Here is a 22,833-nt window from a genome sequence, read left to right as displayed (position 1 = left end):
AAAAAATTAATAATAGCCAGATGAAAAGGGACCTGAGAGTCTTTGTGCAGAATAACCTGAAAGTGAACTTTCATGTTGAGAAGGTGGTGAAGGCAAATGCAATGCTGGCATTCATTTCATATGGAATAGAATATAGGTGCAGGGATGTGATGTTGAGGCTTTAGAAGACACTGGTGAGAATCCCTTGGAGGATTGTGAGCAGTTTTGGGCTCCTCATTTAAGAAAAGATGTGCTGTCATTGGAGAGGGTTCAGAGGAGGTTCACAGGAATGATTCCGGGAATGAAAGGATCATCATGAGGACCATTTGACCTGTACTCATTGGCATTTAGGAGAATTAAGGGGGAATCTCATTGAAACATTTTGAATGTTAAAAGGCATGGACAGTGTGGATGTAGAAAGGTTTTTCCCCATGGTATGAGAGTCTAGGACAAGAAAGCACAACTTCAGGATTGAAGGACATCTGTTTAGAAGAGAGGGTGTTAAATGTGTGGCATTTGTTGCCACAGGTGGTTGTGGAGGCCACCAGGTCATTGGGTGTATTTAAAGCAAAGATTGATAGATTCTTTATTAGCCAGGGCATCAAAGGTTATGGAGAGAAGGGCAGGCAGCAGGGCTGTGGGAAAATTGATCGGCTCATGATTAAATGGCAGGGCAGAGTCGATGGGCTGAATAACCTATTTCTGCTCCTATGTCTTGTGGTCTCATGGTCTTAAATATGAGCTGTCTTGCTTGTATAGGACGCAAAAAAAAGATTTTCACTGATTCTCGGTACATGTAACAATTCAATTTAATCCTGTGATCGTTCAATGGAATTCCACACATAAATTCTTACTGGCAAATTTATCATCTGTGGACAGAGATTTTAGTTGATTTTTCAAATTTGAAAACAATTCATGAAAAGGCTGTTGGCTAAAAATACTAATTAATACATAGATTGATGCAGAACAGAAGGAGACAATTAGGCCTTCCAATGCCTTTGATAGATTTATTTAAGAGCTAGGCAGGTAGCTGGGTGCCACAATCCTTATTGTAAGCAGATGGAATGAGGTAAATGTGCACTCCCCATTATCCTGAACAAGTACAGGTTAATTGTTCTCAGAGAACCACACTGATCATATTTAATTTAGCTCCATTCACAAGCACAGTTCCCATCAGCTGTTCAGAAGCTTCAAGTTAGATATTTCTAAATTAAATTTTATAAATTAAATTAAAACCACTCCCTCACATAGCACAGGTAATGGTGATGGACAGAGACTCAATCAGTGGCATTTACCGAAGCATTCCTCTTGTTTGAAGCTTAATGTCCATTTTTGTTGCTTTACCGACCCTATTTCTCCAAATTAATTATATATCTATCATGAACCTCAGGTGACTTAAGCTTGGGTTTTGAATCTCAGCTGTGGAATTTATGGTTAATGGCAGAAGTAGTAGTGAAAATTAGTTTCTTAAGGGTCTAGAAAATTTATTTCCTGCTGTTTGAGTACTAAGTTTGGTTACTTGGTCAAATTCTTTCATAAAATCTGGGAGGAGACCATTTATTGTAAGCTCGACATTGATCTATGGGCTCAGAGCATGAGCCTATATTACTCAACGGTAAAACATCCATTAAAATCTTGTTTCTGGCTGCCATATTTGTAATTTCACTGGGGGTGAATCCCTTAAAAAAATGCTGCCTGTAGCCTTCACAATAAAAAGAGGAATTTGGATTTAAGTGACGTGAAATGCAGCTGTTGACATGAGCTAATTCTGCTTATTACCATTCCATAACAATATTTAATAAATCTTCAATTTTTCATCTGCGATTTTTTTTCAAAAGTAAATTAATGCAATTAAATTAAATATTAAACAATGGTAGAAGCAGTGGCTTACACTTCGAATGGAATGCAATGTGCAGGAGTACTTGAAAAGTGTGAAGTAAATGAACAAGAAGAGGACACGATATGGTTTCAGATCTTGTTGGCTTGATCTGTCATTCCGCAATCACCGTGCTTATTTTGCTTCCCAGAGTGCAAGATTGGCCAAGGTGTGAAATAAGTAATGAATGATACTTCCAAATGCTGTGAATAAAGTGATACCTGTGGTATCTGAAATTCAAGTAACCGGCAGCCTCAAGCAACTGGCAAAAAATTATTGAGGAAAAGAAATTTAAAAATTAAAATAAATAAGAAGAAAATGTTTAAAATTGTAAAAATATATGTCTCTGAAGTAACACATAAACTTTTGGTGAAGATGGGAGCCAGCAGAGTCCCTTGGTCGTACTTTGCTCATAGCAGCTGTTTGAATAATGTTGTGTTTGAATACAATGGTGTCGCCCAGGGTGAAGAGCTGGTTGATGCCCCTCGCCATTGGGGTGACTCTCATAAAGTGCTTCCTGATCCCTGCTTATTATGAGTTGCCCTATTTAGGAGTTTTATCTGTAAACTTGGGTTAAGGGGGGGTTAATTATCTCTAAAGTTATTGTTCGTCTTTTGAGTGGCTCCGTAGAGGGGAGGAACTTGCAGATGCAGTGACTGAAAGTAAAGTAAAATGTTTTTAGGTTTGTATATTTATGCAAGTGAAGTTCGTTCCATGTAAGTACAGTATTGTATTTTTATCTTTTAAACTATTTATTCTAAGACTAAGTCTCAAGTAACCAGAAAATAGACTTATCCATCATCTACCAATCCTCATAGGTGCCGGATACTAAGGATTTTACTGCAAATGGTTTTCAAAACCACAAAATACTGCTAAACAATTAAAACAATTAAAATCATTAAATATACTCAAAATATTTAAAAAAACACCCTCCCTTTTCCTACTCATAAGCCCTATAACATCCAGAGAAATCAATGAGTCAGTGGTTCTAATGTAGACCAGGAACCAATAGGCAGCATCCAGCTATGTTCTGCGATAGGTGAACAAGAGAGTGCTCCCAGTAACAGAGTGAACTATTGTATTTTGCTATCTCTGCTGTGTTATTTTGCAGCCTGTAGCATTGGACAGTGTGATCTGCCCCATAAAGGAAACTTCAAAGTTCAAGTTCAAATTTCAGATTTATTGTCAGAGTACAAAAATGACATCACATATAATGCTGAGATTCTTTTTTCCCTGTGGCCTAATGATAGTGCAAAAAAATGTACCTCAAGAAGATATGAACACATTTAAACAAATAAAAATAAAAATGAGAAAAAAATCAATAAAGTGCAAAAGTAAGAGGCCTTTTTAATGAATCCCTGATTGAATTTGTTGTTGAGGAGTCTGATGGTGGAGGGGTAGCAGCTCTTTCTGAACCTGGTGGTGCGAGTCTTGTGGCACCGATACCTCTTTCTTGATGGTAGCAGCGAGAACAGAGCATGTGCTGGGTGGTGTGGATCCTTGATGATTGCTGCTGCTCTCCGACGGCAGCGTTCCCTGTAGATATATTTAATATTGGGGAGGGCTGTCCTGAGCTGTGATGTCCTGAGCTGTGCCCACTACCTTTTGTAGGGCTTTACACTCAGGGGTATTGGTGTCCCCAAGCAGCTGGTCAGCATGGGGACACCACACCTCTGTAGCAATTTGCCAGGGTTTCTGTTATCAGTGGTGCTGACATGCTTACTTCATGATGCCATTAGTGTGTTGGGTTCAGGAAAGATCTTCTGAGACAGTGACTCCCAAGAACTTAAATTTGCTTACCCTCTCCAAATCTCGAACGTTCTGGAACTCTGGAATTTAATGGATTGTTAACCACTGGAACAGCCTACATGATTAAATTAAGTGTGAGGCTTGTCAGCAAATTATTGCCATAGATGGCATGAAAAAATAATAGTGTTCAGGTTCAGAACTTCAGAACAAAGAGTTCATCTGAGCTCATTGTATCAATAGGTTCTTTGAAGTGGACTTTGAAACCCCTTTCAGAACTGAGATGGTTATTTTCCCTCAAAGAACTTGGTTTAGCAATAGTATGATCTGAAGATTGTAACAAAAAGTCCTTTCCCCCACTAGCATCCACTGAAATATTGCATGTAGCCCCATTGCCCATTAATGAAGAGAGTTTCAGAGGTTCATGAACTTTTGAGAGAAGCAATTCTACCTTCACTGTGTCTTAAAAGGGGAACCCTTAATTTTAAACTAGTCCGTCTAACTTGAAACAACCTGCACATTCCAAATATACCCTGAACTGCTTCTGTTACACTCACATCCTTGCTTAAATAGGAATATCAATAACCCTGCAGTCCCCGGTGATCATTGGGGGATCAGGGGTGGAGAGGGTGAACAAATTTAAGTTCTTGGCAGTCACTATCTTGGAGGACTTTTCCTGGACCCAACACACTAATGGCATCGTGAAGAAGGCACATCAGCTCCTCTACTTCCTCAGGAGTTTGCAGAGATTTGTTATGACACCAGAATCCCTGGCAAATTTATGCAGATGTGTGATGGAAAGTGTGCTGACCAGCTGCATCACTGTCTAGTATGGGGACACCAATAGCCCCAAGCATAAAGCCCAGCAAAAGGTAGTGGAGACAGCCCAGAACACCACAGGCCCAGTAAACTCTCCCCACCATTGAGAACCTCTACAGGGAAAGCTGCCAGCAGAGAGCAGCAACAATCATCAAGGATCCACACTGCCCACTCTGTTCTTGCTGCTACTATCAGGAAAGAGGTATAGGTGCTACTCCTCTCACACCACCAGGTTCAGGCACAGCTGCTACCCCTCCACCATCAGACTTCTCAATGAAAAACTCATTTAAGGACTCTTATATTTGCTCTTTATTGTTTGTTTTTATATTGCACAGTCAGTTGTTTACATTTATTTACATGTGTACATTGAGTTCAGTTTCTTTTGCACTACCAATAAGTAGTAATTCTGCCATGCCCGCAGAAAAACGAATCTCAAGGTTGCACGTGATGTCATGATGTACCCTGACAATAAATCTGAAATCTAAATGCAGTCTCTCAGATGCCCTTGTATCTGAAACATAACCTCTCAGCTTTTATATCCAATTCTTCCTGTAACAAAAATAAATCACATTATGTTAACTTTCCTAATAACTTGCTGCATACTACCCTTTTGGAAGCCATGTTGTGGGTTACCGGTTCAGTACAGCTGACGTGGACATTACCCCTCCATAAATCTTCATCCGCGAAGCCAAGCCAAAGATTGTTCTGTCTGGGAGGAAATGCGTCATCCTCATTTGGTCTGACCTACATGTAACTTCAGCACCTCAACAATGCAATTAACTCTTAACAGACATATAAAATGGCAAAATCACGAAGAAGTCAAACCAGACTTATCACCGAAATCCACCTAGACGCCTGAAATTGCAATAGAAAAAACTCCCCTGTCAACCCTGTAAAGTCATTTGGGGGCTTGTGCCAAAATTAGAAGCAATGTCTCACAGGTTAGTCAAAGCACAACATGATGTGGTCATACGCATGGAATCTTACCTTGTAGTCAATGTCCCAGACACCACCATCTCCATCCTTGGGGATGTGCCATCCCACCAGCAGAGGCAGCAGTACAGTGGTATGCAGATGGGTGGGAATTTCCTCAGGAGCCCTCAGCATTGACTTTGAATCCCATGAAATCTCACAGCATCAGGATAAATTTGGCTAAGTAAACCTGCTCATTATAGTAAAACCCCTGGTATCTGGAATTTAAGCAACCAGCAACCTCAAGCAATTGGCAAAAAAAATTAGGAAAAAAATAAAATAAAAAAAATAAATAAATAAGAATAAAATTATTGGTAAAAATATGCAAGTTTAAAATGGTAAAAGTAAATGTTCTCTAAGTAACACATAAAGCTTTGGCGAAGATGGGAACAAACATTCAGCCCACGGAGTGCCTTGGTCGTGCTTTGTTCATAGCAGCTTTTGAATAAAGTTGTGTGAAACAGCAATGGCATCGCCCAGGATGAGGAACTGGTTGATGCAGCTCATTGTTGGGTCGCAGTGGTCAGAGGCTCTATCTATAAACTTGGTGGGGGGGGTAATTATAATGTTTTTGCTCGTCTTTCAGGCGGCTCCAGTGGAGGGGAGGAACCTGCAGATACAGCAAAGGTTAAATGTCAAAGAATGTGACTGAAAATAAAGTTAAATTATTTAAGGTTTATATGTTCATGCAAGTGAAGTTTGTTCAGTGTAAGTATAGTATAGTATTTTTATATTTTAAATTGTTTATTCTTAAGGCAGGTGTATTAGGCATTGTAAGAATAAGTCTTAAGCAACCGGAAAATAAATTTCTCTGGCATTTACCAATTCCCATAGGTGCTGGATACCAGGGTTTTTGCTGTACTATCTACTCCCCCACTTTAGCTGATGAATCAGTACTGCTCCATGTTGAGCAGCCCCTGGAGGAAGCACTTAGATTACTCAATGAAGTGCACTTCCAATCTGCGTACAGTCTCTCCAATGTAGAGGCGACCATGATGGAAGCACAGGATGCAGTAGATGGCCCCTGCAGATTCTCAAGGGAAGTGTTGCTTCTCTTGGAAGGGCTGTTTGGGGTCCTGAATGGTGTTGAGGGAGGAGGTAGTATTTCTTGAGGTCTTGGCTGCAGGTTCCAAGGAGTGATAAGTGGGAAGAGAGGAGTAGACGAGGGCTGCATAGAAGGAGCGGTCCCTGTGAAAGGCAGAGAGGGGAAGATGCGTCTGCTGCTGGGATCACTTTGTGGTAGCGGAAATTGCTGAGAATCTACTGCTCCCTTTCTTGCCACCTACGACCTCTTAGCTGTCTGCTCCTCCCCCTGCTCCTTCTTCCTTCCTCCACCCACTTTTTAATCAGACACTTGCCTGCATTTTGCTCTTACCTCAACGAAGGGCTCAAGCCCGAAATATTGGTTTGCCTTGTGGACCCTGTGGGACCTGCTGAGCTTCTCCAGCATGATGTACATTTAATATCTTAGGCTGTGTATTTTCATCAGAACGAATGATGGGTGAAGTGAAGTCAGGATGCTCACCCCATCGTTAAGTAGTGGTGCCACAATCATTTGGCCAACTTGGTGGGGAACCAGATCAGAAGCTTGAGATTTTGAAGAGTAAATTGGAATTTATTTCATCCAACAGGAAAAGGGAAGAAAAATGTAAAGGCAGAACCAAAAGGAGCTGTGAGTAAGGTCACAGGGAAAAAAATTACAAGAATGATTGGCCTGGGGAAGAAGAAGCCGTCGACTGATGAGCAGACTTCCTCTGCAGAGGAAGACATCCCAACTTGTGGTATGTTTTACTCAATCACTCATTGGTTATTCTAAAATTGTTACGCTGTACAGTAAAATCCCTGTAATCCGGGATTCAAGCAACCAGCAGCCTCAAACAACTGGCAAAAATCAATGGCGGAAAATTAATAGGTTAAAAAATACAAAAGTTTTAAATTGATGCCCCCTAGTGGTCAGTTTGGCAATTTACACAACACGCAAGCTCAAGCAACCGGCAAATTCACCTATCAAATATCTACCAGTCCTCATTGGTGCCGGGTACCAGGGATTTTACTGTATTTATATTTTTATATTTGACTGCGGTTTTACAAAGGAGATTATTTGTGGTTTATATTTTCAAGTGCCTTTTTTATTAACATTCAACTGACTGGAGGTTTCACCCAAGACATCCTCGCAGAATCCATACAGAAATATAATCCCCTTGGAAATGTTCGTGGAACCACTTTGGCATTGGGAGATTGAGCTGGACAAGTAATCTCATCTTCCATTGTACTTCCTAATGGAGGTGCATTGTCATTCATAGAAGACCATAAATTAGTAGAGACCAAATAATCTAATCAAGATTGTGCAACCACCAATAATATACATCAATAAGATAGTACAGGCCTTTCGGCCCTCGATATTGTACCTGCCTATATATTCCTACCAAAAAATATTAAACCCTTCCTACATTGTAACCCTCTATTTTTCTTTCATCCATGTGCTTGTCTTAGAGACTCTTAAATACCCTAATGTTTCAGCCTCCACCACCATCCCTGGCAAGGCATTCCAGGCACCCGCAACTCCCTGCGCGAAGAACTTACCCCTGATGTCTCCCTGGAATATAATTTTGACTTTACGATATGATTTTAGAATATTTAAGAATCAACCATGGAGTCCAAAAAGAAAGCACATTTGTAAAAGTTTACTGATACTCATTTTCATAAATTTTGTTACTAAGAGCAACAGAAGCTGTGGTTTAGTTGCTTAGAAAATGACTATTTTTTCTTTTGTCTTGATCTGTCAAGGTTACCTGAATGTGCTTTCTAATAATCGTTGGAGGGAGCGGTGGTGCAGAGTCAAAGATAACAAGCTGATCCTGCACAAGGATAGAACAGACCTGAAAATTCACATGGCTTCCATTCCATTGCGTGGATGTGAAATCATTCCAGGCTTGGATTCCAAACACCCGCTGGCATTCCGCTTGCTCAGGAATGGGCAGGAAGTTGCAGTTTTAGAGGTGCGATGTTGCCATTTGATGGTGGGTCTTTAACTTGAAATGCAAATTATTTCTCTTTCTGCAGATATGGCTTGACTTCAGTTTTTCCAGCATTTTCTGTTTTTTTTTTAATATTTATTAAACTTGGACAATCATCATGGGAACAAGCCCTCTCAGCCCATGAGCCCATGCCACCCAATTACACTCAATTGACCTACAACCCCAGGATTCTTTGAAGGCTGGGAGGAAACTGGAGCACCACGCAGACACAGAGAGAACATACAAACTGCTCCTGGAGAGCGCTGCATTCAAACTGGGATGCTGGCGTTCTAACAGCGTTGTACTGACCACTATGCTAACCCTTCGGATTTCCTGCATCTGTTGTTTTTTTAAAAAAAATGTTCATGTTTGTGGTTAAATTCTTGTTTGTCCTTTTTTTAAAAAAGAAAGAAACAAATATGTGAAAGAGAAAAAGCAGTGTGCGGTTTTGAGATGAAATATAGTGCTTAATCGTGGAGCTGATGGCTTCAAAGAGTGGAGAATGAACCTTTCAAACATCTTACTGCAATGCCCAAGGAACTTTAATGCAAATTAATGACTATGGGTTATTGGATAAGTTATTGGAAGAGCTCGCTGAAGTAGGAATTTAAATTGAAGAAACTGTGCCAACACCAGACTGATAATGGGCAGTGTGAGGTCAGTGCTGGGGAAGAAACTTTTGAAGAGGAAATAGCGTTTCGTTGAATCTTCATTGCTTTTAGTCTCTTAGTGGAGAACAGATTAATCTAAAAACTAATGGTGATGTTGCCGGAACTCCTGTAACGGCAGCTCTGCTGCTTGTATGGTCCCAGGAGAGTGGGGAGCGGAGACACAGCACTGCTCCAAATGGTTCAACCGCTCAGTCCTTTTGCCGGTGGCTCTGTACAGGTGTTAAATGCCTGTGTTAGAGGAGCCAACGGTGTTTTAAACTAAAAATCATGCAACCATCGGTCTGTGCCCAAAATGGCAGCATTTGTGCTCAGCAATGGCCTCGAGTAGTTTCAGACTCTGGGGGAGCAGTGAACCAGCACAGGGCACCAGAAATGGGGAGAACCCCTTCCCTCCCCCCAACATTGAGAAGGAGAAGCAGAGGAGACAACCCTACAGGACTGACCATGGCAGCAATCCAGCTAGGGTCTCAGTGGCTGAAGGACCTATGCAAATTGCAAGTGACATGCAATTAGGGAACCTGCACGGTCTGCGGGCTGCTGGACACTGGCTCACGGGGAACCAATTATTGAAGCCAGGATTCAAGAGGCTGCTGAGGGCAAGAAGGGCTCCTGAAGGGCACCAAAGGCCTCCTGATCATGCTGGAAGTTTGAATCTGAAGCTCAGGTTGCCGATGAACCTGTTCAGCTGCAGAGGCGAAGGGAGCGTTTGAGGGGTATTCAGGGGCTCTGTTTTGCTTCTCTTTCTGTCTTACTGTTGGGGCGCCAGGCGACACCAAGGGCTCAAGGCCGAAACATCGTTTATGCATTTTTACCTTTGCTATATATTTATCTTTGCACTGCGTGAGTTTCTCCAGCTTTGTGTTTTTACTTCAACCATGGTGTCTGCAGATTATCGTGTTTTACTTATGACTCTTGCTTTGCCTTACGGCAGGCAGAAGGCAATTTCACCTGATATTACTTGTTCTACATTATTATATGAGATTAAAGGGACCCTGAATCTTGAATTATTTTTTCATTTGACCGTTGTAAGATGATAGGGGTGACATTTTTTTTGCTTGAGCTAAGAACTGCCCTTTCTCCATTTTGAATATTGTGAATAAAATAATGTTTTGCAGAAACTAATCTTAAAATTAAGTGTAAATATAATACTTTATCTCTGTAACCATTTTAACTGTGCCTAAATACTTAGTCACCAACTTCATTACTTTCACCATGAACTGCTTATGTAGCACACAACAATCAGAAAAGGGCCATCTGTTTATTACAAAGATAAAACATTGTGGGATTTGTCTCTGGTTGATTGCATTAAACAGTTACTATTGTATCAGCTACTTGTTCTGCTTCCAACAGACATTTCTGTTGAAGTTAGCAAAACTTCCAATCAGCAGGGAAGAACAAAAGGCAGCCAGTTAGCACCATTAACCAAAAGATAAATGTCTGCCACAAGAAAATAATCTCTTTAACTGTCATACAATTATAATTAAAATATATAAGGTTTCAATTCAGAAGAGTGTCAATTGCAAGGCAGAAATAATGGTACCATCTATTATATTGCTGCATTTATTTATTTTACTGCAATGAAATGTTTTCAATAATTAATATCACATTTTGTAAATGTCATCCAAAATGATTTTTTTTTGGCTGAATCCAATATTTCCCAAAAGCAAATACCACTTTCAATCATTATTTGAAAAAAGTCTTTAACTGCACTATATGTTTGTTGCATTCTTCTCTTGACCAATGTACCTCATTCTCAGAAATTCAGTTGATTTCTTGTTTCCTTATTTCTTTGGCTTGGCTTCGCGGACGAAGATTTATGGAGGGGGTAAAAAGTCCACGTCAGCTGCAGGCTCGTTTGTGGCTGACAAGTCCGATGCGGGACAGGCAGACACGGTTGCAGCGGTTGCAGGGGAAAATTGGTTGGTTGGGGTTGGGTGTTGGGTTTTTCCTCCTTTGCCTTTTGTCAGTGAGGTGGGCTCTGCGGTCTTCTTCAAAGGAGGTTGCTGCCCGCCAAACTGTGAGGCGCCAAGATGCACGGTTTGAGGCGTTATCAGCTCACTGGCGGTGGTCAATGTGGCAGGCACCAAGAGATTTCTTTAGGCAGTCCTTGTACCTTTTCTTTGGTGCACCTCTGTCACGGTGGCCAGTGGAGAGCTCGCCATATAACACGATCTTGGGAAGGCGATGGTCCTCCATTCTGGAGACGTGACCCATCCAGCGCAGCTGGATCTTCAGCAGCGTGGACTCGATGCTGTCGACCTCTGCCATCTCGAGTACTTCGACGTTAGGGATGAAAGCGCTCCAATGGATGTTGAGGATGGAGCGGAGACAACGCTGGTGGAAGCGTTCTAGGAGCCGTAGGTGGTGCCGGTAAAGGACCCATAATTCGGAGCCGAACAGGAGTGTGGGTATGACAACGGCTCTGTATACGCTTATCTTTGTGAGGTTTTTCAGTTGGTTGTTTTTCCAGACTCTTTTGTGTAGTCTTCCAAAGGCGCTATTTGCCTTGGCGAGTCTGTTGTCTATCTCATTGTCGATCCATGCATCTGATGAAATGGTGCAGCCGAGATAGGTAAACTGGTTGACCGTTTTGAGTTTTCCTTATACAGAACTGGAGAATATACAGTGCCTTCCTTAATATTTGGGGCAAACACATTTTTCCTTTATTGCCCCTGTGCTCCAAAGATTTAAATTTGTAATCAAACAATTCACATGTGACTAAAATGCACATTCCCGATTTTATTCATGGTTTTTTGTATACATTTTGGTTTGACCATGTAGAAATTACAGCACTTTTTATACATGGTCCCCTCATTTCAGGGCACAATAATGTTTGGGTAATTTGGCTTCACATATGTTTAATTGCTTCATTGATGCAAGTATAAGAGAGCCAGTTTTGCTTCTAAGCTTTTGATCACCTTTGGAGTCTGTAGTTGCTATTTTTCAACATGAGGACCAGAGTTGTGTCAATGAAAGTCAAAGAAGCCATTATGAGGGTGAAAACAAGAGTAAAATAGTAAGAGAGATCACCCAAACCTCAGGATTAAAAAAATCAACTCTTTGGAACATCATTAAGAAGAAAGAGCATACTACTGAACTCAGTAATTACAAAGGGACTGATTTTCCATGGAAGACCTCCACTGCTGAGGACAGAAGAATTCTCATCATAATGAAGAAAAATCCCCAAACGTATGTCCGACAGAACAGAAACACTCTTCAGGAGGCAGGTGTGGATGTGTCAATAGCTAATGCCCACTGAAGACCATGAACAGAAATACAGAGACTACACTGCAAGATACAAAGCACTATTTAGCCACAGAAACAGGATTAGAGTTTGCCAAGAAGTATTTAAAAGGGCCTGCAGAATTCTGGAAAAAGGCTAGTGGACAGTGGAGACCAAGTTGAACCTGTAACAGAATGATGACAAGAACAAAGTGTGGAGGCATAAAGGAACTGCCTGTAAAGGACCATACCACTTTTGTGCCTTGCAGAGTAGCCTCTGTATTTCTGTTCATGAAGTCTTCTGTGGACAGTAGACATTGATGCATCCACATATGCCTCCTGATGAGTGTTTCTGATCTGTCTGACATAAGTGTAGCACTATCAATTAGGCCTGACAGGCCAGAAGTTGCAATTAACAGGCTTTAATCACTAAAAACTCACATGCTGTTGTCCTGATTCCAAAGCAGTACTGAGGGAGGGGATTGGGCAATACTGCCTTTATTAGGGATCTTGGAGGGGGAGGAGTTATAGTGACTCCAATAGAGTGTTCCACTGCATTCACTCCTTCTGAAACAAAGTCCAGCAGGTGAAGTGTCAAAATCAATTCAGAGTCTATTTACAGGTTCAACTGGTCCGGTGGTTTCATCCATCGAACTGACCATCACCGTGCTGGCTGTGGTGTTGCTAGGCTCTTGACCAGTGCTCCAGCTGCAATTTGGATGGCTGAACAGAATCAGTTAGGGCTGGTTTGGGGGGGGTTGGGGTTGCGGCGGCGCAGCTGGTGCCAATGTGGGGTAGGATCCTCAGCTGTGTCTCTGCTAGTCGTGGAAACCGACCGTGGTCAGTTCAGCGAGCGCCTCAGTTGTAGGGGTCCCTGCATAATGGTTTCTCCGCCCATACTGGTACTGCACATAGGCATACTGGGGATTCACATTGAGGAGGTGGACCTTCTCAACCAGGGGGTCTGCTTTATGGGTTCTGCTGTCTATTCAGAGTAGCATCGGGACCTGGGGTCGTCAGCCAGACCGGTAGCATTTTTCCTGACACCGACCTCCTGAGGAAGGGGAATTTGTCACCATACAGAGAAAAGTTCTGGTGGCATGGAGCGCCTCTGGTAGGACCTCTTGCCATTGGGAGACAGGCAGGCCTTTTGACAAGTGCAGGAGGACTGTCCTCCAAATGGTGCCATTCTCCCTTTCCACCTGGCCATTTCCTCTGGGGTAATAGCTGGTGGTCCTACTTGTAGCTATGCCTTTAGCCAGCAGGTAATGGGGCAACTCTTTGCTTATAGATGACCCCTGGTAACTGTGAATGTAACAAAGTGTGAAGAGGTTACCCAGGGACTTAATGACAGTGGCTGTAAGTCATATCTGGGCAGGGGATGGCGAGCGTGAATCGTGAGTATTCGTCAACAATGTTGAGGAAATACACGTTCCAGTCATGGAGGGGAGGGGGCCATTGAAATCCATTCTTAGACGTTTGAAGAGGCATGTGGCCTTGATATGGTGAGCTTTCTCCAGCAGATGGAAGTGCGGCTTACATTCTGCGCAGACCGGGCAGCTGCAGGTCAGCTCCCTAATGTACTCAACTGAGGATGGGCTCTCACATAGCCTAGTGACCTCAGGGAGGCAGAGGCTGTTGTGAAAGGCTTGGAAGTGATCTGCTTGCACATTGGCACAGGTACCCCTGGACAGGGCATCAGGAGGCTTGTTGAGCTTCTCGGGCTGGTGCAAGATCTCGTAATTGTAGGTGGACAGTTCAATTCTCACCTCAGGATTTTGTCGTTCTTAATTTTACCCCCCACTGATAATGGTTAAACATAAATGTGATTGCACATTGGTCAGTCAGCAGGGTGGACATTTTGCTGGCAAGGTAATACCTCCAGTGGTGCACAACTTCCACTATGGCCTGGGCCTCTATCTCAATAGCTGAGTGCCAGAGTTTGGGGCTCTGGAGAATACGGGAGAAAAATGCCACCGACCTGCCGCCTGGTTTAGCGTGGCATCCAGGGCGATGTCAGACACATCGCTCTCCACCTGGAATGGGATGGATTCATCTACAGCGTGCAATTGCCGCCTTGGCAATGTTGCCTTTGATGCAAGTGAAGGCCGTTGGGCTTCTGCCGATGGGGGAAAAGTAGTAGATTTTACCAGGGGGAAAAGTAGTAGATTTTACCAGGGGGAAAAGTAATAGATTTTACCAGCGGGCAAACCTTGCATAATTTGGGACCCCATTGTGCATAATATGAAAAGATCCCTAGGCACCTTTTTGGCTGCATACGGTCAGGGTCGGGTCCAACGACTCATTTCTCCACCACGCACCCTTGTATAGCCAGTCACCAAGTGTGGAACATGCATTTCTTTTGGTTATACATGAGATTTAGAGCTTTTGTTGTCTGGAGGAATTTCTGCAGATTAGGGTCATGGTCCTGCAGTTCATGGGCACAGATGGTTTCATTGTCCAGGCAGGGGAATGTGGCTTTCAGTTGGTGGTCATCCACCATTTGGTTCATCTCCCTCTGGAAGACTGAAACTCCGCTTGTGACTCCAAAGGGGTCCCTGAGGAAATGGTAGAGGCGGCTGTCTGCATCGAACGCTGTGTATGGGCTGTCTTCTGGCAGATCAGGAGCTGGTGATAGGCTGATTGAGGTCAGTGGTGGAGAAGACTTGGTACTGGTCAAACTCGTTCACTATGTAGGCTATGCAGGGGAGGGGGGAGGGGGTAGGTGTCCGAGAGGTGAATCGGTGGATGGTCTGGCTGTAGTCTATTACCATCCTATGCTTCTCTCCACTCTTTCTCTCTCTCCAAGGCTGGTGCTGGGCTCTATGATGCCCTCTGCCAGGGGTTGCTTTAAGTCTGGGGATTTTTCTTCATTATGAAGAGAATTCTTCTGTCATCAGGCAGTGGAGATCTTCCTTGTCCTACCAGTCCCTTTGCAATGACTGAGCTCACCAGTACAGTCTTTCTTCTTAATGATGTTCCAAACTGTTGATTTTGGGAATCCTAAGGTTTGGACGATATCTCTTACTGTTTTATTCAGGTCTTTCAGCCTCATAATGGCTTCTTTGACTTTCATTGGCACAACTCTGATCCTCATGCTGTAATGTGGCAACTACAGACTCCAAAGGTGATCCAAAGCTCAGAATCAAGTCTAGCTCTCTTATACCTGCACCAATGAAGCAATTAACGTACCTGAGTAATCACAAAAACACCTGTGAAGCCAAATGTCCCAAACATTATGGTGCCCTGAAATGAGGGGACTATGTCTATAAAGTGCTGTAATTTCTACATGGTCAAGCCAAAATCTATACAAATAACCTTGAATAAAATCTGGATGTGCACTTTACATGTGAATTGTTTGATTATAAATTTAAAACTGTGGAACAAAGAGGAAAATAAAGGAAAAGAGTATTTTTGTCCCAAACATTATGAAGGGGCACTGTATATTATCTAATTCTGATCCTGGTTTAAGCTTCCAGCATTTACACTTTATTTGTGTTTCTAAGTTGATGTGAGAAAGAATGATGATTTTAATTTACAGTTTTTTAGTAAGCCTTAGTGGGAAAGTTAAATTCAGGGCAGAACATGTAATTAAGATCAAACTAATTATATTTAATACTATGGTAAACATGGAGACACACAGGGGACTGCGGATGCTGGAATCTGCCGCCAAATATAGATTGTGTTTGATTATGGTAAATGTTTCCCACCTCATCTTTTATAAATATTATGACAATACAGCATGAAATCCACATGCCCTGCAGTTAAATTAAGATACTAAATTAAGTCACCATTTTTTATTGAGCAAGAATTCTGTTGTAAGAAAAATAGTCAGAATTTGAGATCAAAAATGTTTCAGGTTTATTTATTGGTCTGGGTGTCAAATATAAAAGCCCAGCTTGAAGGATTAAGGTGCCTTCAATATAACTGTTCGGATCACAGGGTAAATATAATAAAAGTGTTTACAATTATAGATGGTAAGCCAGAAAGTTAGAAATTATTATCTGTAGTAAATAAGGAGGCTAGAGCAAAGGTATTCTACATGGATTAAGTGTGAAATTCTTGAACAGAGCAACAAAGAACAATAGAAATTCCTTTTCAGAGAGAAGTGAGGATGTGAAATGCATTTGCAAGGGTTAATATTAAACTTTGTTAACATTCAAGATTAGATTAGAACAATCAGTGAAGTAAAAAAGGTCTTATGGAAAAGAGAATTAGACTGTTAATTGTGATGAAGAATGTGACAGTTGATAACCATTGGATCAGCAGTGGCCTTATTGCCCTGTGTTGCTGTACAACCATGCAGGAAAATGCACTGAAAGGTTTATATTTTAGAACAGCAGGCCAAAACCTAAACATTTAGATGGAACTCTCTGTCTTAAATGTATAAAATTGGTGATGTAACATCTATTAACCATATAACAATTACAGTTCAGAAACAGGCCATCTCAGCCCCTCTAGTCCACACCGATTTAAGTGATCTCCTCTAGTCCCACATGCCTGCTCCCTGTCCATAAACCTCCAATCCCCTCAAATCCATGTACTTATCCATCCTTCTCTTAAATTACGAAATTGACCCTGCTGCAACCACCTCTTCCAGAAGGTCATTCCACTCAGCCACCACTCAGTGAAGAAGCTTCCTCTCATGTTACTTCTAAAGTTTTGCCCCCAACCCTTTTTTATTGTTTAACATATAAATCCTATATAACTACTATAACAAACAACAGATCATATCACATACATATTACCAATTAATATAAATGTAATTTGAAAAACCTTTCCATATTTGTTTATTTAACTAGATGTAACAACTATTGACTGCTCCTTCTATACACATCATGAAATATAACTCTTGTCGATCCAATATTTGTTTGGACCAGCATTTTAATGCCGTTACAGGGATGTGCTTTGTTTAATTGCTGATTTTGTGTTTTGTTGAACTGCAGCAGACTATCATTTAGTAGTGCTCTGCCATCCAGTGGTTGCAAACAAAGCCTGCAGATATTATTCATTGAAAACACTGGGGAAAACCCAACTGTGAATAAGGTTTCCATCTCCCCAGCATAGTTCTGGTATCTCCAAGACCCTCCTGCTAGCAATAGAGGAAGGAAGAAAGGCCATATAAGCCTAAATAGAATCTCTATGTTTAAACTTTTTTTGTTTATTAATGTGAAACAGCTTGAAAAATGAATAAAGATGAGCAATTTGATAAATGGCTCAGAATCCTCCAATTGGAAGCAAAAAGGTTGGTCCGTTTCAAAAGACATCTGCCCTAAAGATGGACAAGTTTGTCAACCAGTGGCAAAGATGATTAGCGGAATGGGGACTTCCGAGGAAGCATCTAGTCTTGGGTCAGGAGTGGAAGTGCCATAGGGAGCAGTTTTCCATTGTTCCTGGAAATAAGCTCCACTCCAGCAGAAAGCTGGTTGGAACAAAAGATCCATGGTTAACCCCTGACTGCATGGAGGCTGGATCTGAGATGGACACATTGGTTAAGATTACAGCTTGCTTCTCACTGTGAAGAAAATGTAAGGCTGAGATGAATTTCTGTGGACAGCTACATAAAATCATACTGCATAGTGACTGGCCATTTTAGCTTACCTTGTATCCATGATGCATATCCAAGTTAATCTAAATTGCCCACATTTGGCCCAATGTCTTTCCTATCTACCTATCCAAATGCCTTTTAAACATGGTAATTGGATCTGCCTCTACCACTTCCTCTGGCAGCTCATTCCAAATAACAACCTCATATTCCTAATATCTCCTTTAAATTTCTCCCCGTGTATTCTGGACCCAATTACCTCAAATAGAGATTCTGTCTTTCCTATCTATGTCTCTCATAATTTTATAACACTCTCTTGGCTATCCTTTAGCCTTATACAATCTAGTGAAAATAAACTCAGCCTCTCCTTATAACTACAGCCCTGCATTCTAGGTTACATCCTAGTGCTTTTGCACTCTCTCTATTGCTACCATGTCCTTCCAGTAGTGTGACAAACCAGCTAAATCTAGTCCTAAATCCAGTACAGGGTAGTGAACCTGGTCAGGTGACAAACCTCCTGATGGATGAACATTTCAGAAACAGTGACCATAATTCCCTAACCTTTATGATAGCCATAGACAGGGAGAGGAGTAGACAAAATGGGAAAAGGTTTATTGGGGAAGAATTAATTATAATAGGATGAGGCAAAAACTTGGAAGAGTACATTGGAAAAGAGGGAAATGGACAGCAGAAATGAGGAGGATGTTGAGGGACCATATGTGTGACATCCTGGATAGGATTGTCTCACTGAGACAGGGAAAAGATGATGGGGCAAAGGAGCCATAGTTGACAAGAGAGGTGGGACAGCTATTCTGCATCCTGAAATACATAGATCCTGCCAGGCCATGGGGAAGGATTCACCTTAATGTCCACCAATATTTCTAATATTTCCTCCTTACTGATAAAGACATACTCCAGAATACCCTCCTTCTCCACCCTCCCCATCCTTCTCTTTGATGAATACCAATGAGAAATATTCATTCAGGACCTCATTCATACTGCCTGGCTTCACACAAAGATTACCTCCTTGGTTCCTGAGGGGACCCATTCCTTCCTTACCTACCCTCCTATTTCTAGTATAATTGAAAAAATGTTCACGATTCTCCTTAATCCAACTTGTCAAGATTAATGGCCCCTTTTGCCTTCCTAATTTTTTGACATGTTCTCTTGACATTCTCCATGAACCTCGGTGAACTTGGTTGATTCCAATATTCAAATCTGACATGCAATTTCTTCTTTTTCCTGACTAATCCTTTGATATTGAGGGAATATTCCACAGTCCTTCCTAAAATAAGGCCACATAAGTTGGTTAGTCCTGTTTCCTATTATTTCTTCTGGAATTATGCATGGTGCAACTCATGTACATTATTGCTTCAGGATGGACAAAATCTACCTATAATTAGGGCAGCATTTCTTCACAAATTCTTCATAGCTACTTTTTTCCAAGATCAATCGAAGCTCCACCTTTCATCTTTGGCTTTATGACCTAAATTATCTCCCTGCTCTTTAGTGCATAAAATGAAAGTCCTTCTCCTTTAAACTTTTCCACAGTCTGGTCCCACCTGCATGACTTTGTCCTTCTCCACCCTTGGAATTTTTCACTTTAGCTTTGGTTCTGCAACTCTGACTTTAATTGCTAAATCCATTTATCCCTTCACTTGGCTTGCCTCCTTCCCAAATTTCTCAAGTCTCCAACCTGCTTTGTAATCAGCCTTTCAAGTACAGTTTCTAATTCTTCACAGTGATTTGACATCAGCACCCTCTTCCTTAATTTTTACAAAAATTTTGACGTGCAGCATGGTAACAGGCCCTACCAGCCCATGAGCCTGGGCTGACCACGTTCTCCAATTAACCTACAACCCCTGTATATTTTGAAGGGTGGGAGGAAACCAGAGCGCCCGGCGGATGCTCACGCAGACACCATTAGATTCAAACCTGGGTCGCTGGCACTGTAATAGCGTTGTACTAACTGCTACACTACCCGTGACACCCTCTCTTTCTTCATATTCCTCTCAGAATACTTCCTGACATTTTAACATCAAAGTTGATTTATAAATCTGGGTTTCTTGTTCTATGTCAGCAAGTTAATGTAACATCTCCAGCAAGCAAAATAACTGTGATAAAGCTGGAGAAAATCTCACTTGTATTTCAAAGTTATCTCAGTCATTAGTCTATTATGGAAGGTAACCATATCTTCAGAGGTATATAAAAGCTAAGCTACACACATAAGGCATTAATTAAAGGGTAAAAAGGTTATCAAAAATTGAAAGTGCTATGAACAAATCTTTATTAACTTATCAAATTATTTACTTCCATTGATCATGTCCGATGAACGACCACATTTTGTTTTTACAGACCTCTTCTGGAGAGGAGCTGGGAAGGTGGCTTGGCATTTTACTCTCTGAAACTGGCTCCTCCACAGATCCAGCAGCCCTCCATTATGATTACATTGATGTAGAAACAACATCTAGTGTTATACAGACTGCAAAACAGTGCTTCAAGTAAGAATTTATTTTGATCATAAATATTTGACTTTTGAGAAAATTTGTTATAATGGGGCTAAAAGCATCGCTGTGAAAACTTGGGCAAAATTTAATTGTATTTGTTACCTTCTGGTCTTGATGTTTAATACCAGGTGAATTAACATTGCCCAGATCTTCCATTGAAAAGCATGGAACTCCTGCATATGAACCAGTCACCCACTGTCACAATTAGAAGTGATGAGGCTCCTCCCCAGAATGAACTTAACTGCTCGATAAGCTAATCACATCGACCCATGTTACCAATTAACCTATTAAATCTTTGGAACATTGGAGGAAAGAAGAACAATTGAAAGAAACGTGCGTGATCATGGGAAACTTTATAATCCTCTTACAGGTAATGGTGTTACGGGCCCATTTGTCCCCAAAACCCAGCAGCAATAGAAATTCACCAAGACAAATGGTTACTTAAACGAAAGTAGTTTTTAAGTTTCTTTAAACATAAAAAAAAAGGATCAAGCTTTAACTTAACCCCCTTCTAATTCTAAGCGCATGTGTATGTAATGTGTACATGTTCAGAAAAGTTCTTTGATTCACAGTCCAATCTCACTTTTCACTCCAAGTTCACTTGTCAAAACTGTTACAGAGATTGGATCCTGGAATTCACAAATATTTTAAAAGTGAAGCATGGTAATACTTTGATGAATCATTAAAATTTAAAATAAACATAATTCTCTGGAAAAGACAAATACTATACAAGTAAATGCATTTAAAATTAAGGGGTAACACAGATAGTCCAGCGGTTAATACAACACTATTACACCACCAATGAGCTGGGTTCAAATCTGATGTTATTTTTAAATTTTTAAAATTCTTTATTTTTAAATTTAGACAACAGTTAGTGTAGCCGTTAGCACAGCAGTGTTCGAATCTATAAGGAGTTTGTACTTCTCCCTGTGTTTGGATTTCCTCTGGGTGCTCCAGTTTTTTCCCACCCTTAAATTTATTAAATTTAGACGTATAGCCGCTCAATTTATACTCCATTAACTTATAACCCCAGTATGTTTTGAACGGTGGGTTTTCTCCAGAGAGACCTGATGCAGACACAGGGAGAGCGTACAAACTCCTTGCAGAGAGCGCAGAATTCGAACCTCAGTCCAGTCCCAATCGCTGGCACTGTAAAGACATTGCCCCAACCACTAGGCCAACTGTGCCACCCTTCAAAATGTACCAGGCAATTGGGTGTAATTGGGAAACAAGGACTCATGGGTTGGAAGGGCCTGTTACCGGGCTGTATGTCTAAATTTAATAAATTTAAGGGCGGGAAGAAACTGGAGTACCCGGAGGAAACCCACGCAGTCACAGGGAGAAGTACAAACTCCTTACAGATTCGAATCCAGGTCACTAGCACTGTAACATATCATATTTTATATGTATAGGTGTCATTTTGGAAGAGATAGATTGTGGGGGTTTTAGTGTAGGAAACAAACACTTCACAAAAACAGATCTCATTTAAAATGCAAGAGCTCTGCTCAAACCAGACACTCCGGGCCCAGTAAAGACAATGAAAACTGCTTTGCTGAAGGTTTTCACAAGGAGGTGAAAAAAAGAAGAGCCCATCTCAGGGAACTGATAGGATCTTTCAGGGATTGATTTTGGAGCCAGCAATCTGTTTGGTGGCAGTTTGCTATTTTAAGAGAGGTTCTAGTTTTTACAAGCAGAGAGAAAAACATGATTGTTTGGAGAGATAGAGTCTTCTGTAGTGGCTTCTGGAGGCTGCAGCACAACAAGCTGGTGGCTTGTTGAAAACCCCAATTTGAAGATGGATTGTGAGTTCTGAATTCAGCCCGTTCAAAGCCCTTGTGGTCCAAACAAGAGAAAAAGGCTGACTAGAGTGCTTCAGTTGAAATAAGGGAAACAAGAGGAACTCTGTGGTGACCTGCAGAAGAAGAGGTTACCATTTGGAAAACCTTGATGGGGCAAGTTTCTTCAGCAAGACACTGAAGTGGCTGATGGAAGTAAATCAGTTTGTGCATGTCCAACAAATAACGAATCTCTCTCTGAAAACCAACAAGAACCTTCCTGAGCAGTAACTATTTAACCGTTTCCACCAGAGCCTGGTGAAAATTCATAAATATTAAATTCTGTGGACAGTATAAGGATTGCCTGATACAAGTGAACTTGGAGTGAAAAGTGAGATTGGACTGTGAATCAAAGAACTTTTCTGAACATGTACACATTACATACACATGCGCTTAGAATTAGAGGGGGTTAAGTTAAAGTTTGATCCTTTTTTTATGTTTAAAGAAACTTAAAAACTACTTTCATTTAAGTAACCATTTGTCTTGGTGAATTTCTATTGCTGCTGGGTTTTGGGGTCCACTGGGCCCGTAACACCGTTACCTGTAAGAGGATTATACAGTTTCCCATGATCACGCAGGTTTCTTTCAGTTGTTCTTGTTTCCTTCAATGTTCCAAAGATTTAATTAAGGTTTAATAGGTTAAT

General features: G+C 41.3%; 1 protein-coding gene across 3 annotated transcripts in view; it reads left to right on the top strand.

The window, feature by feature from the left end:
• The window catches only part of afap1 (actin filament associated protein 1), a 324,257-nt gene that overhangs the window by 269,215 nt on the left and 32,209 nt on the right, over positions 1-22,833 (top strand). For all 3 annotated transcript variants that reach the window (XM_069926525.1, XM_069926526.1, XM_069926524.1), the window contains exons 9-11: positions 7,024-7,173; positions 8,180-8,391; positions 20,203-20,348. In XM_069926525.1, the coding sequence (XP_069782626.1) occupies positions 7,024-7,173; positions 8,180-8,391; positions 20,203-20,348 (508 nt within the window). The remainder of the gene's footprint in view (positions 1-7,023; positions 7,174-8,179; positions 8,392-20,202; positions 20,349-22,833) is intronic.

This window comes from Narcine bancroftii, chromosome 3 (genome assembly GCF_036971445.1).
Source record: "Narcine bancroftii isolate sNarBan1 chromosome 3, sNarBan1.hap1, whole genome shotgun sequence".
NCBI lineage: Eukaryota > Metazoa > Chordata > Chondrichthyes > Torpediniformes > Narcinidae > Narcine > Narcine bancroftii.
This window is presented reverse-complemented; position numbering and strand designations above follow the sequence as displayed.